At 35.9% G+C, this 14,460-nt stretch overlaps 1 protein-coding gene across 1 annotated transcript in view; it reads left to right on the forward strand.

Annotated features, from left to right (window-relative positions):
• Window positions 1-14,460, forward strand: part of LOC126735716 (nuclear anchorage protein 1-like) — a 178,206-nt gene that overhangs the window by 56,904 nt on the left and 106,842 nt on the right. The window contains exons 27-43 of the mRNA XM_050439795.1: window positions 203-706; window positions 740-937; window positions 971-2,035; window positions 2,168-2,975; window positions 3,034-3,198; window positions 3,250-3,405; window positions 3,454-3,679; window positions 3,730-4,096; window positions 4,149-4,485; window positions 4,537-4,806; window positions 5,291-5,540; window positions 5,600-5,732; window positions 5,786-6,036; window positions 6,092-6,261; window positions 7,435-7,718; window positions 7,774-7,973; window positions 8,025-8,157. Of these exons, the coding sequence (XP_050295752.1) occupies window positions 203-706; window positions 740-937; window positions 971-2,035; window positions 2,168-2,975; window positions 3,034-3,198; window positions 3,250-3,405; window positions 3,454-3,679; window positions 3,730-4,096; window positions 4,149-4,485; window positions 4,537-4,806; window positions 5,291-5,540; window positions 5,600-5,732; window positions 5,786-6,036; window positions 6,092-6,261; window positions 7,435-7,718; window positions 7,774-7,973; window positions 8,025-8,157 (5,517 nt within the window). The remainder of the gene's footprint in view (window positions 1-202; window positions 707-739; window positions 938-970; window positions 2,036-2,167; window positions 2,976-3,033; window positions 3,199-3,249; window positions 3,406-3,453; window positions 3,680-3,729; window positions 4,097-4,148; window positions 4,486-4,536; window positions 4,807-5,290; window positions 5,541-5,599; window positions 5,733-5,785; window positions 6,037-6,091; window positions 6,262-7,434; window positions 7,719-7,773; window positions 7,974-8,024; window positions 8,158-14,460) is intronic.

The following is a 14,460-nucleotide window of genomic DNA, read 5'->3' on the forward strand; positions in this document are numbered from 1 at the left end:
ACTAAAAATAGCTAAAGCTGAAAAGAAAAAGAAAGAAGCGGATGCAAAGGCAAAGAAAGAAAAGGAAGAGGCTGAAGCAAAAGCAAAGCAAGAAAAGGAAGAAGCTGAGGCAAAGGCTAAAAAAGAAAAGGAAGAGGCTGATGCAAAAGCAAAGAAAGAAAAGGAAGCAGCTGAAGCCAAAACTGAAATAGAAAAGAAAGAGGCTGATGCAAAAGCAAAGAAAGAAAAGGAAGAAGCTGAAGCCAAAGCTAAGAAAGAAAAAGAACTAGCAGAAGCTAAAGCTGAAATAGAAAAGAATGAGGCTGATGCAAAAGCAAAGAAAGAAAGGGAAGATGCTGAAGCCAAAGCTAAGGAAGAAAAAGAACTAGCAGAAGCTAAAGCTGAAATAGAAAAGAAAGAAAAGGAAAAAGCTGAAGTCAAAGCTATGAAAGAAAAAGAACTAGCAGAAGCTAAAGCTGAAAAAGAAAAGAAAGAGGCGGATGCAAAGGCAAAGAAAGAAAAGGAAGAGGCTGAAGTCAAAGCTAAGAAAGAAAAGGAACTAGCAGAAGCTGAAGCTGAAAAAGAAAAGAAAGAGGCGGATGCAAAGGCAAAGAAAGAAAAGGAAGAGGCTGAAGTCAAAGCTAAGAAAGAAAAGGAAGAAGCTGAAGCCAAAACTGAGAAAGAAAAAGAACTAGCAGAAGCTAAAGCTGAAAAAGAAAAGAAAGAGGCCGATGTAAAGGCAAAGAAAGAAAAGAAAGAGGCTGATGCAAAAGCAAAGAAAGAAAAGGAAGAAGCTGAAGCCAAAGCTAAGAAAGAAAAAGAACTAGCAGAAGCTAAAGCTAAAAAAGAAAAGAAAGAGGCGGATGCAAAGGCAAAGAAAGAAAAGGAAGAGGCTGAAGTCAAAGCTAAGAAAGAAAAGGAACTAGCAGAAGCTAAAGCTGAAAAAGAAAAGAAAGAGGCGGATGCAAATACAAAGAAAGAAAAGGAAGAGGCTGATGCAAAAGCAAAGAAAGAAAAGGAAGAAGCTGAAGCCAAAGCTAAGAGAAAAAAAGAACTAGCAGAAGCTAAAGCTGAAATAGAAAAGAATGAGGCTGATGCAAAAGCAAAGAAAGAAAGGGAAGATGCTGAAGCCAAAGCTAAGGAAGAAAAAGAACTAGCAGAAGCTAAAGCTGAAATAGAAAAGAAAGAAAAGGAAGAAGCTGAAGTCAAAGCTATGAAAGAAAAAGAACTAGCAGAAGCTAAAGCTGAAAAAGAAAAGAAAGAGGCGGATGCAAAAGCAAAGAAAGAAAAGGAAGAGGCTGAAGTCAAAGCTAAGAAAGAAAAAGAACTAGCAGAAGCTAAAGCTGAAAAAGAAAAGAAAGAGGCGGATGCAAAAGCAGAGAAAGAAAAGGAAGAAGCTGAAGCCAAAGCTAAGAAAGAAAAAGAACTAGCAGAAGCTAAAGCTGAAAAAGAAAAGAAAGAGGCCGATGTAAGGGCAAAGAAAGAAAAGGAAGAGGCTGATGCAAAAGCAAAGAAAGAAAAGGAAGAAGCTGAAGCCAAAGCTAAGAAAGAAAAAGAACTAGCAGAAGCTAAAGCTGAAAAAGAAACGAAAGAGGCGGATGCAAAGGCAAAGAAAGAAAAGGAAGAGGCTGAAGTCAAAGCTAAGAAAGAAAAGGAAGAAGCTGAAGCCAAAACTAAGAAAGAAAAAGAACTAGCAGAAGCTAAAGCTGAAAAAGAAAAGAAAGAGGCCGATGTAAAGGCAAAGAAAGAAAAGAAAGAGGCTGATGCAAAAGCAAAGAAAGAAAAGGAAGAAGCTGAAGCCAAAGCTAAGAAAGAAAAAGAACTAGCAGAAGCTAAAGCTGAAAAAGAAAAGAAAGAGGCGGATGCAAAGGCAAAGAAAGAAAAGGAAGAGGCTGAAGTCAAAGCTAAGAAAGAAAAGGAACTAGCAGAAGCTGAAGCTGAAAAAGAAAAGAAAGAGGCGGATGCAAAGGCAAAGAAAGAAAAGGAAGAGGCTGAAGTCAAAGCTAAGAAAGAAAAAGAACTAGCAGAAGCTAAAGCTGAAAAAGAAAAGAAAGAGGCCGATGTAAAGGCAAAGAAAGAAAAGGAAAAGGCTGATGCAAAAGCAAAGAAAGAAAAGGAAAAAGCTGAAGCCAAAGCTAAGAAAGAAAAAGAACTGGCGGAAGCCAAATCTGAAAAAGAAAAGAAAGAGGCGGATGAAAAGACAAAGAAAGAAAAGGAAGCTGCTGAAGTCAAAGCTAAGAAAGAAAAAGAACTAGCAGAAGCTAAAGCTGAAATAGAAAAGAAAGAGGCGGATGCAAAGGCAAAGAAAGAAAAGGAAGAGGCTGATGCAAAAGCAAAGAAAGAAAGGGAAGAAGCTAAAGCTGAAATAGAAAAGAAAGAGGCGGATGCAAAGGCGAAGAAAGAAAGGGAAGAAGCTAAAGCCAAAGCTAAGAAAGAAAAAGAACTAGAAGAAGCTAAAGCTGAAAAGGAAAAGAAAGAGGCGGATGCAAAGGCAAAGAAAGTAAAGGAAGAGGCTGAAGCAAAAGCAAAGCAAGAAAAGGAAGAAGCTGAGGCAAAGGCCAAAAAAGAAAAGGAAGAGGCTGATGCAAAAATAAAGAAAGAGCAGAAAGAAGCTGAAACAAAAGCAAGAAAAGAAAAGATAGAAGCTGAAACAAAGGCCAAAAGGAAAAAGGAAGAGGCTGAGGCAAAATCAAAGAAACAAAATGAAGAAGATGAAACTAAAGCAAAGAAAGAAAAAGAACTAGGAGAAGCTAAAACTAAGAAGCAAAAGAAGGAGGCTGATGAGAAAGAAAAGGAAGAGGCTGATGCAAAAGCAAAACAAGAACCGGAAAAAACGGTGGTAAAATCAAAAACTAAGAAGGAAATAGAAAAATTGCAAGAAAAATCTAAAATGGAAAAGCCGGAGATTGACACTGAAGTTAAAAAGGGAATTAAAAGAGCTAAAAAACAAAAAACTCCAGATTCGGAAGCCACAAAAGAAAGTATTTCTAAAACTGGTAAGAATTAATTAACTGGTAATAATTATTAACATTTTAAATCAAAATTCTATTTAAGAATCTGAAACAAAAGTTTCCGAATACAAGGCAGAAATCGAAGTGGATACCAATCTGTACTCCACTGATCGCCAAAGGAATTTAGACACATTCAAGGGTAAAGACTCTTTTGACGTAGAGGAAGATTTATACAAACCCACAAGCTATCACGGTCCTAGACACATGGGTAAGCAAGTCCATAATATTTAAAATAATTTAAAAATTGTCAATTTTTCAGGTAAAAAACCAATTTTCACCACTTCTTTACACGATCTCACTTGCACATCAAACACAAGAGTTAAGTTGACTTGCAGCGTCATAAGTGAAGGCGAAATGGTCTTGGCCTGGCTCAGAAATAGAGAGAACCTTGAACGAGATCCAAACTATTACCAAAGTAAGTTAACTGACATATTGTGGTCGGGATTCAGTATATTCATTTTAGGTTTCGAAAATAATGTGGCAACTCTGGAAATTCTTAACGCCAAGACCAGTGATATTGGAGAATATACATGCGTGGCTAGGAATGAACATGGATCTAGTTCCACCTCAGCAAAACTTACCGTTAAGGATTCATTTGAGCCCACACCCATTACTCCAACCTTTACCAGAGGGATAAAGGAACAGTTTAAATTATCCAGTAATGAAGCTATTCTGGAATGTCGTATAAGGTGAGGACTCTTACGTAAGAAAAATTGAGTTATTAAGTTTATTATTGCAGGTCTCATATGGAACCAACATTGACTTGGTACAAGGAGGACAAAGAACTGAGGGGATCAAAATTCTCCAACGCGTATCTGGCGGATGGCATCTCACGGTTAACTATCTCCAATCCAGACCAAAGTGATAATGGCAGATACACTTGCAAAGCCGAATGTGGAGACTGGTTCGATCAAGTCTCTTATGACTTTAACTTTAGCAGCAAAGAAGACCACTTAAGAAGAAGAACAACTGAGAGGAAAGACGCTTCTAGTGCAAAGACTTCCAAGCTTTCTTCTTTAGCATCAGCATCTCCAACTACGCGACCATATTTCTCCGGAATATTAACAGATACGTTTGTGCCTCATGGAGGAGTGATGGCTTTGCAGGTTTGTTTCCATTAAAAATCTTCAGCGTTGATGTACACAGATGCTATTTAAGGTTGAGGTGAGAGGATCACCAGCAGAAGTCTCCTGGTACAAAGGGAGCCAGTGCTTATCAAAATCCTCCCCCAGACATCAGACATTTATAGAGCGTGGCGTTCACACTCTGGTAATTCCAAATATTAATGAATATGAGGCTGGAAAGTACGTTTGCAGGGCAGCAAATGCTTATGGAAGAATCGAGACGACTTCCTATGTTCATGTTGTGCATCCCTCACATGTAAGAGAAGGAAAACCTGCGATGTTCCTGTCCAGGCCTGATAAGTACTTGAGAGTGACTGATGGTGAAGATATTACCGTGTCTTTTAGGGCGACTGGTGATCCCAAACCTAAAAGTAATGAAACATTCATTGAGTTATATGTCATATTATCATGATCTTTTATAGTTACTTGGATGAAAGGTCTCACGGACATCACCGATAGTTTGAGATCAATGAAATGGACCTCAGATGACTACGTACGTTTAACCTTGAAGAGAGCTACGTTAGACGATGCTGGAACCTACTGTATAATGGCCAGGAATAAGATTGGGTGTGATAGGGCGTTCTTCACTGTGAGGTTGAGGGAGAGGGCGAGGTCTTTGACACCAAATAGAGATCCAGTGCAGAGTATTTTGGATGATATTCCTTCCTACAGGGAAAGACTTTATAGAAAAGGTCAATTGCTATTTTTGAAATTGTTTGTTAGTTGTCAGATTCTTATATTATTACAATGAATGGATTTGATAGTTGATCTTCGTGACAAACAGCATCCATGGTTAAAGTAAAGAAGTTTTTCTGGACTGTATCCTTGAATTCTTAGTTATTTCATATACATTCCAGAAACTTGAGACATTTAGGTCATCCTAAGTTCCTTTCTCGTTTCCTTCTGGACTGTTGAGGATACTTTCATATACCTCTAGGCCTATTAAATAATTTTTTCTTGATGCCAGTGAGAAGTGGGAGAGCTGTTTTGAGAGAAGAATCTTCAGTTTAAAATGAGATCTATTAAAATGAGATTTTAATTATTTCTAGTAGTAACTATTGATACTAATAGAAATAATTAAAATGATACATCAGGCTCAGGGTTTTTAGTTGGAAACGGTTGATCTACATATCATAGAATAATGTTCAACTTTCCTAATGAACGATATTCTTCTAGATGTTCCAAGTGCCATACCATCAGCACCCACAATCAAAGACTCAGGACGCAACTGGGTGTCCTTATCTTGGCAAAAACCAGATCAAACCAGTATCGCTCCAGTCTTGGCTTATCGGGTGGATGTATGGCATAAGGGTAGTGATGGTGGAGCCCAATGGGTTACCTTGGGAATGAGTTCTTTGACCAGCTTTGATGCCTTTAGCCTGACACCAGGTGGAGAATACCAGTTTAGGGTAACACCAAGGAATAGGTATGACCCTTAGCTTCCATTTTATATGGATCTTATTTTATTGATTGAAAACATTTTAGATACGGTTGGGGTGAAAGCGTCGTAAGCTCCTCCTTTGTGCTAGGAAAACCAGCGCAGATGCCTGAATTTACGAAAATTCTCCCTGGACAAATGAAGGTGCTAGTGGGCTCTGATATTACTTTGGAGTGTGAGGTAAGTTTTGAGTTTTCTAAAATAAAGTTGCCACGCTAATAGGGTTATTTTAGATCAGTGGAGAACCTTGTCCAGAAATCCGCTGGCTCAAAGACTCCTTAGAGATCTTTCCGGAAGAAAACGACAGATACACCAGCAGTACCATAGGCAACATTTGCTCTTTAACTATCAGCAATGTTCAAGAAGTAGATGCGGGTAGGTTCATGTGTGAGGCAGTCAACAAAGCTGGTAGAGTCTCCACGTTCGCCAGATTATGCGTCATTAGAGACTCCAAAGTTCTTTTAGCTGATAGAAACTTAAAACTGTAAGTGGTAAAAGAGTTAGTGACACTTTTCAATTAACATGAGCGTCTCTTGTAGGTTTCTTAAAGATCTGGAGAGCAACAAGGAGATGCCGCCTCACTTTACCATGAGACTGAGAGATCGACGAGTACAAATGACTTATCCAGTAAGACTTACTTGTCAAACGGCCGGATATCCAGAACCGGAAATCAAATGGTTCAAAGATGGCGAAGAATTGAAGAATAGTGGTGAGTTTATGACGCTACGAATTTTGTTTTATTATTTGATATTTAAGAATGATTAGCGAATTAAGATACTTTAGTACGATACGATAGAATGATTTTATTGAGTACAGGCACTTCTGTAATAAATCTTCAAATATTTCATGATATACTGCAAGAATGTCAATAATTTTTTCAACTATAGTTGAAGAATCAGTCAGGGAATCTCGTGATTCAGAAATCACACCATTTTAATCACTAAATGCTTATATATTGGCTGATTGACAAAAATCAATATTTTTATTGAGTACAGGCACTCCTGTGATAAATCTTCCAATATCTCCTCATCTATTGCAGGAATATCAATGATTTTTTCAATCATGGATCATTCGAGGAATCGACGACTTAAAAATCACACCAATTTGATTGTCGAGTGCTTAAGTATTGGCTCAATTACAAGAGAATAATTATTTTATTAAATACGAGCACTCTTGTGATTAATCTTACAATATCTCATCATCTACTGTAAGAATTTCAATGATTTCTTCAATTATAGTTAAAGAATCACTCAAAGAATCCGTTTTTAACATTATTTATTTCCGTATTTTTTAAGGGCTAACGTTTTCTATCTTGTTTTGCGTGTGAGAGAACTTGCAGGATGTATAATATCATTTCATTTATATTCCAGTCATTTAAGGTTATTTTTTATTTTATCATAGGCAATTCAATCCATTTTTAATTTTTTTGTATAGATGTAGACTAAGACTCAATTAATCAACGTGGAATTACTCTATGGAAAAGTGAGGTGAAGGCTGTAGACTCAGTCTCAGTTGTTCAGTCTGTTACTTCACTGATGAGTTTATAGGGTAAAAGATACTTGAATTGACAATACTTTTTGACATAATTTTGGCTATAAAAATGCCAAAGTTCCACTGATCACCAGTTTGAATCTTTTTGAGTCTCAATAGGGCAGCTAAAAGATATTTGGATCACTAGATCTCTGGCACTAATTGTTGACAGGAACATTAAGAAACCTTACAGAGAACCATACTTTCAGAAAGTCCTTAGTGGCTTGATTAACATTCCCAAAAAGGTTGAAATTGATAACCAGCTTAAGAGTGAACAACATTTTGGCTCGTTTAGATTCCCTAAAACATCTTTCAGTGACCATAAGTGTTCTGACTAGAGTCATCTTTTTAGATCGCCTCTCTCAATCAACAGAAGACTCATTCCACACCCTGGAAATCGACAAAACCACCCTAGAAGACTCTGGAATCTATTCGATTTCTGCTACGAACAAATTCGGATCAGTAACTTGCAAGTGCCATCTGATGGTCGATAAGGGCATCAAAGGCTACATCACTCCTCACTTCAGTAGCGGCCTAGAGCCGTCACATTGTGACGTGAGGGAAGGTGAAGAGTTGAGGTTATCTGCGAGGGTGGAGGCTTACCCTAGCGTTGGGGTGATGTGGTATAAAGATGGGGTGAGTATAGGGTGCCAGTGGAGTGAGTTGATTTAGGGTATTTGTCTTGTTTTAGACTCGTCTTAGGCCATCGAGACGAACTGTTATGACACTTTCATATGACGGGCGAGTGGAGCTAGCTATTGGTCAGGTATCTGTCAAGGATGAAGGAGTTTACAGTTGTGTGGCTACAAATGTCTTGGGGCGAAGTGAAACTTCTGCTAACGTTGATGTTGTTGCAAAGGGTGGTCGTAAAGATGATGAAGGAGCTACTCCGTAAGTTGCCTTATATAGTGCAAATATTGAAATGTATCAAAGGGATTTTAGATATGCTAAGGAACCTAAATTCTTGAAGAAACCACTGAATACCGAAGCGTTGGAAGGTGATAATGTCACAATCCTGTGCGAAGTCATAGGAGATCCTAAGCCCGAAGTGGTTTGGCTTCGTGATTTTCTTAAGGTAAAACGGTTTTTATATTTTATAATACATAAGAGAGAAAATGGTAACGAACCAGCCGCGATGTAAGGCCATTAAAATGATTTTTTTTTACATAATAAAATATCAACTAATAAAGGAGAATGACTCATGACTATTTCATTAGAGTATACTGGCGGCGAAAACCCATTTTGTCTCATATAAGGAATAGAACAGTGATATGCTGTCTTTTTCTATCTTTATTAACATCAGTCAGTGAGAGTTGTGTAACAGATTTTTTTTTAGTTGTGTAATATCGATGTTATTTATTACTGTCGCTCTTGAGGAATATTTTATGCAAGAACGGTTATTGAAGGACGGGTCTTCGGCTGCGGTTTATTCTAATCAAGTTGAATCGTTTTTATGAGGGTTTTGCATGGATTTTTATTGTGAATAGTATATTGATAATCTGGGCCTGCAAAATTATCTCCCGTCCTTTTTTTAATTTTCAATAAAATTATAGGCGTGGCTTATGGTGATACGGTAAACTATCTTTTGTCGCTATAATGACAATTCTAATTTTGAAAATGACGTGATATTTTTATAAGATAATTTTTTTTTTTTTGATTAAATCATAGCCGATTAGATTTTCTCCATTTTTCTATAAAATATGAAAAAAGCAGTATTCTATAAGGGTCGATTAAAAAAATTGAAAAAAACGACTGTATGGTATTTTTTTTACTTACAAAGAAAGAATATTAAAATATCTTAAGTGACAATTTTTTATTTTCCATATAGGAAAGCCGGGAAAAATTACTCGCACCCAACGAGAGGATTTTAATTTTTTTAGATCTTCAAAATCAGTTAAAACTTTGGTCAAAAATTCGAAGGAATTTGACATATAAATAAGAACGAAAAAAAGAAAATATTTTTAATAGTCTAAAACAGAAATATGATTTTTTTAAAATTTTTATGTTTTTTTTTTGATAGTAATAAACCCTAATGTCAAAAGTCTCTATTTTCTGTATAGGAAAGCCAGAAAAAAATAAAGATGCATTTTGTTTTTTGAAACTTTCAAATTTTTATTATTTTTTGTTCAATCCAATCAGTATCCAATAATAATTACTTTGTCCATAGTATTCATGAAATTATGAGTAGCATACCAAAATATACCCCTCAGATAATAAATAATTAATAGTGACGTTATTATAAATCATAGTGAGCCTTTACAATTTCATGACATATATGTATGGAAAATACATTAAGAAATATAACAAACATTTGTTTTTCTGTTGGAAATCGACTGCTAGACATTATAAATGGTAAATTTTCAGAGGCTTGGTCAGTGACGTCTGTAATACCTGTTGGCAAATAATCCCGCAACACCTTTTTCTGTCATCAAGATGTATTTATTCTTATTAGACTTATGTCAACTATTTTAAGAACATCATCGATCTCTGAAGGTTTCCAGAGGTCAATCAATCAATTTCAATTGCTAGTTCTTAAACGCTATTATCATAAATATAAACTCCCATCAACCTGTCAGACTCTTAGTTCTCTCTGTCACATCCCTTTTTGATAAAATATACTTTTATAGAAATTAATATTATATGTAATATTATGAAATAATTTTATGTTCGATTTTATTACTCAAAATGAAACTCTTACACCATTCAAAATATACAAAAAATTAATTAATATTTTGTTGACAGTCCTTTATTTTTTATGACATCTATCAATCAATTTGACATTGACCGCACTAATTTTTTACAATACTCAGGTAATATTTTAGACTATCCCTCTTGAATCACTGCTTTTAGTCCTTCTTTATTTAAGATTTCCTGATGCCTTTGCAATTTTCCTTACATATTCCACATTCTTCCATACTATAAGCACTTTTAGTGTAGAACCCACTGAGTAAACAACTGGTAAAACAACACACGAGCAAAGTTTAGTTGTTACTTTTGTCATCATAGTTAAGTTATAGTTAGTTAGTTAGTTAATAGTTAGTAAACCCTAATATGGGTCCTTCTTCCAGACTCTTGGTGATCAATTACTGGTCCAAGTGTTGCAATACACAGTCGTGTTAAGTCGTTGCCGGAGAAAATATATGTTACCCTTATTACCCTTAATACCCAAGAAGGGTTTCTGTTTTTCTCTCTCTTATTTTATCTCATAATCAGGTTTAGGTCCATAATTTCTAATAACTCAATAACTTTAGACCAGTAAAAGTGTAAAGTCTTTACACTTTTACTGAATGTAAGTTGTGTTAGTGAACGTAAATGCCCTTATATACTCTGAACCCAGTTAAAACCTACTTTTATGAGTATAAATGTCTCTAATTATAGGTTTGGTCGCCGTATATTAATCCAGTCGGTTAAAGTACTTAAGCCATCGTGATTGTAGTATAATCACCATACTAGTTTGTAAGAAGTGAGTGAAGTTACCTGCTAAGAAGCAAAAGTGAGCGTAAATAAAATATAATAAATGGGCATATTTTGTATTGTTCAAGTTTGTTCAATTTATTACATCAATTGGTTCGGCGTCATATAAGCTCGGGTCCTTTGCTGAAGATAATTAATAGATTAATACAGTTCACTAGTACTCTCCAGTAGCACAATTAAACAATTGCGTTCGTATTTGTGGAAGAAGCCAGGCAGCAGTTCTCCCCCGAATAATACCTGTCCAACAACATACCTGGCAAATGAGTTCAGATTTATCCTGTTAATACTGTCGAAGTTGATGAAAATCTGCTAGAACTTGCAGTTAAAAATTAGTTGCAAAATCACTGTGATATTAAAAACATAACAGCAATAAACCAATTAGGTTTCCGAAAAAATCATTCATGAGAATCTGAGGTGATATTTTCCTCAAGGAAAAAGACAAAGGGAATTTTGTTATTGCGTTTTTTTTTGGATTTTAAACGAGTCTTTGAAACTGCACATAGAGGTATCTTAATAGAAAAACTTAAGCAAATAAGTTTTCAAAACACAGTCATATTTGACTAATAGAGAGCAGAAAGTAAAATTTTCTAACGCCTTATTAAATTTATTAGGGATAGAACATGGAGTGCCATAAGGCATTGTCTTTGATAATATAACTAATGCAATAACCAGGTGTGAAATAGAATTATTCGCTGATGACACAATAATTTATTTAAATGCAAAAAAAAAACAGAGACAACTCTGGGTTTTCAGCAACGACTATTGATCTCGATCTTATGCCTCCACTTGCCACTGCGGAACTACCATCCTAGATAAATTCATTGAGATGTCATTGATCATCTACACAATGAAAGATAGAGAAAATAAAGGATCCAATAATAAAAGCCGTAATGAGTAACAAGATAAACACACGAATGTCATCAAACATTGAAGAAGATTTAATATCATTATGAGCAGAGGTACCCATTATAAAACAAAAAGCAAAAAATAAAAATGCATGTTGGATGAGATCTCGCTGTTAATGGATGGACGCTGGAAATACAAGAATGTAGCGGACGGAAGTATTTATAGAAACACTCAAATACTCAAAGAGAAATGATAAAAAGCGAGAATGTATTGAATTAGAATAACTTCAGAACCCACACGACGATCTTAACCTTCACAAAAAAATGAAGGAGACTGTTGGAACAAACAAAAAAATAGTCAAAAGAACAACCAGATAGTTCTTAATAGGAACGAGAGAAGCCATGCCTAGGAAAAATATATAAAAGAACTGTTTGACGACAGACCTCCAATGAGAAATAATTACAATCTAACTGGACCATTCATCACTGAGGATGAGATAGAAAAAGCGATACGTAATGCAAAGAATAATAAAACCGTTGGTCCAGATATAATACCTTTAGAAATACTTAAACTTTTTGACGAATTAAGTATTACAACACTACATAAAGTGTTCAACATTATACAGGGTGGTCCATTTAACATAAGACATCGCAATATCTCGAAAACTAAACATGTATCCAGAAAATGTTTCATGTGAAGTTTGAATGGTTTCCAGGGCGCCATAAAATCACGTCATTGGTTTGACCTTGAGTGGACGTCTTCAAGGTCAAATGAAGGTCAACTTCACTTTTTTGCATAGAAACCTCTAATTTTTTTAATAGTATCTGATTTAGCTTTAAAAAATAAGTAACTTTTATCTTTTTACATGCGATTCCTTATTCTTTTACGAATTTTTCCTGACAATGACATTAGAAACAGGAATAGCTTTGGTTCAGCAATTCTTCAATATTGTTGTGACAAGGCATTGTTGATCAATGGTCAATCCAAGTTGTTATGATGCGAACATTTCCTATAGTGAACAGATCTCACGTGTTTATCCCAGGTATTTCAGGCGATTGTAAACAAATACTGATGAATAAAGTAAATGAGAGATTATTTTGGTTCACAGTATTCGTTCAGTTATCAAGTATTTAACTATTTTGTTGAGTGACAATAAATGAAAAACTTGAAATGGTCCTTATCTATGGTGAATCTGAACGGAGTATTAATAGAGCCATTGAACTGTATACCATGCGACATTCTCAATGGCGACTTCCATCGCGAGCATCATTTTATCGTGTAGTGAACCACTTTATAGAAGATGGAAGTGTGAGAACGATAAATCGATCACGAAGCATTACTAGTCAAAATAATGAAATTGCCGTCTTAGCTGTAGTTGCCCATAATCCTGGAGTCAGCTCACGATCAATTTCTTCTGCTTCTGGAATCTCCAAAACAAGTGTCCTGAGAATTTTGAAACGCCTCAAGTTTCATCCGTATCACTTGTCGTTACATCAAGAGCTTCACGGGAATGATTGCCAAAATCGAGTATTCTTTTGTGAATAGGCCCAAAATCAGTTGCATGAAAATAACAATTTCTTTCTGCGCGTCTTATTCACCGATGAAGCTTCATTTACAAACTATGGTGTAGTTAATCGTCATAACATGCATTATTGGGCAGTTGAAAATCCCAGGTGGTTTCGAGCGATAGAACATCAGCGGCCATGGTCTGTGAATGTCTGGTGTGGCATCATCAATGATAAAGTCATAGGACCTTATTTTATTGATGGTGTCCTTACAGGCCAAAAATACCATAATTTTTTGCTGGAGATTCTACCAGTATTTTTGGAAGATGTGTGTTTTAAAGTGAGACTAAATATGTGGTACCAGCATGATGGTAGTCCTGCACGCGCGCCAAGTGTTGGATCGTGACTTCAATGGACGTTGGATAGGTCGCGGTGGAGCAGTCCACTGGCCGCCACGGTCACCTGATTTGACGCCCTTAGATTTTTTTCTATGGGGTTACTTGAAGGAGATCGTATATCGCAATCCACCAACGACTCCCAAAAATATGAAGCTGCGAATCACGGAGGTTTGCGGGCAGATAACTCCACAGATGCTGCACTCTGTTCATCGAACGTTTAGAAAGCGAGGCGAAAAATGTATAGAAGTGGAAGGTCAACACTTTGAACATTTATTGAAATATCTTTCTGACTTTTTTTGTTTCAATTTCTTTTATTTGGACTTTGTACGTTTTATTTTCAAGTTTTCGATTCTGTTGATAATAAAATTCTATCATAAGATACTTTCACTTATTTTGATAGATCATCAGATACTACCTACAAGCGCAAATGTCATTGTCAAGGAAAAAATTCGTAAAAGAATCAAGAATTAATATCTTGAAAAGGAGAGGTCGCATATAAAAAAGTCAAATGAAAGTTACTTATATTTTAACGGTAAATCAGATACTATTAAAAAAATAGAGGTTTCTATGCAAAAACGTGAAGTTGACCTTAATTCGACCTTGCAGACGTCCACTCAAGGTCAAACCAATGACGTCATTTTATGGCCCCTTGGAAACCATTCAAACTTCACATGAAACATTTTCTAGATACATGTATAGTTTTCGAGATATTGCGATGTCTAATGTTAAATGGACCACCCTGTATATGATACTAGTCACTTTTCTGAGCAACGGTTATGCTCTACTTTTACACCCGTGCCGAAGAAGACCAATGCAAGAATATGCATACACTTATTAGTCTGACGATCCATAAAAATGTTCGAAGGCATAGATTGGGTACGAGAAAGGCGATAGTCGCAACCTACATAAGTACTTGGTCAGAATTGCTACGATCAGAAAAATGACGTTTTGTTCTGCCTCATAGATTACGAGAAAGTATTCCTCGGGTCAGCTCCTCGAAACAGCTTATATAGATCAAAAAGATACTCGATGTATTGAAAACTTATATTGGTTACCAAAATGCACAAATAAAATTAAGCAATAACACGTCCAACATCATATAAATTAGGAGATGGGTTCGGCAGGGATATGAGCTTTCTCCACTCCTCTCTAATT

The sequence above is a fragment of the Anthonomus grandis genome, chromosome 4, assembly GCF_022605725.1.
Source record: "Anthonomus grandis grandis chromosome 4, icAntGran1.3, whole genome shotgun sequence".
Taxonomy (NCBI): domain Eukaryota; kingdom Metazoa; phylum Arthropoda; class Insecta; order Coleoptera; family Curculionidae; genus Anthonomus; species Anthonomus grandis.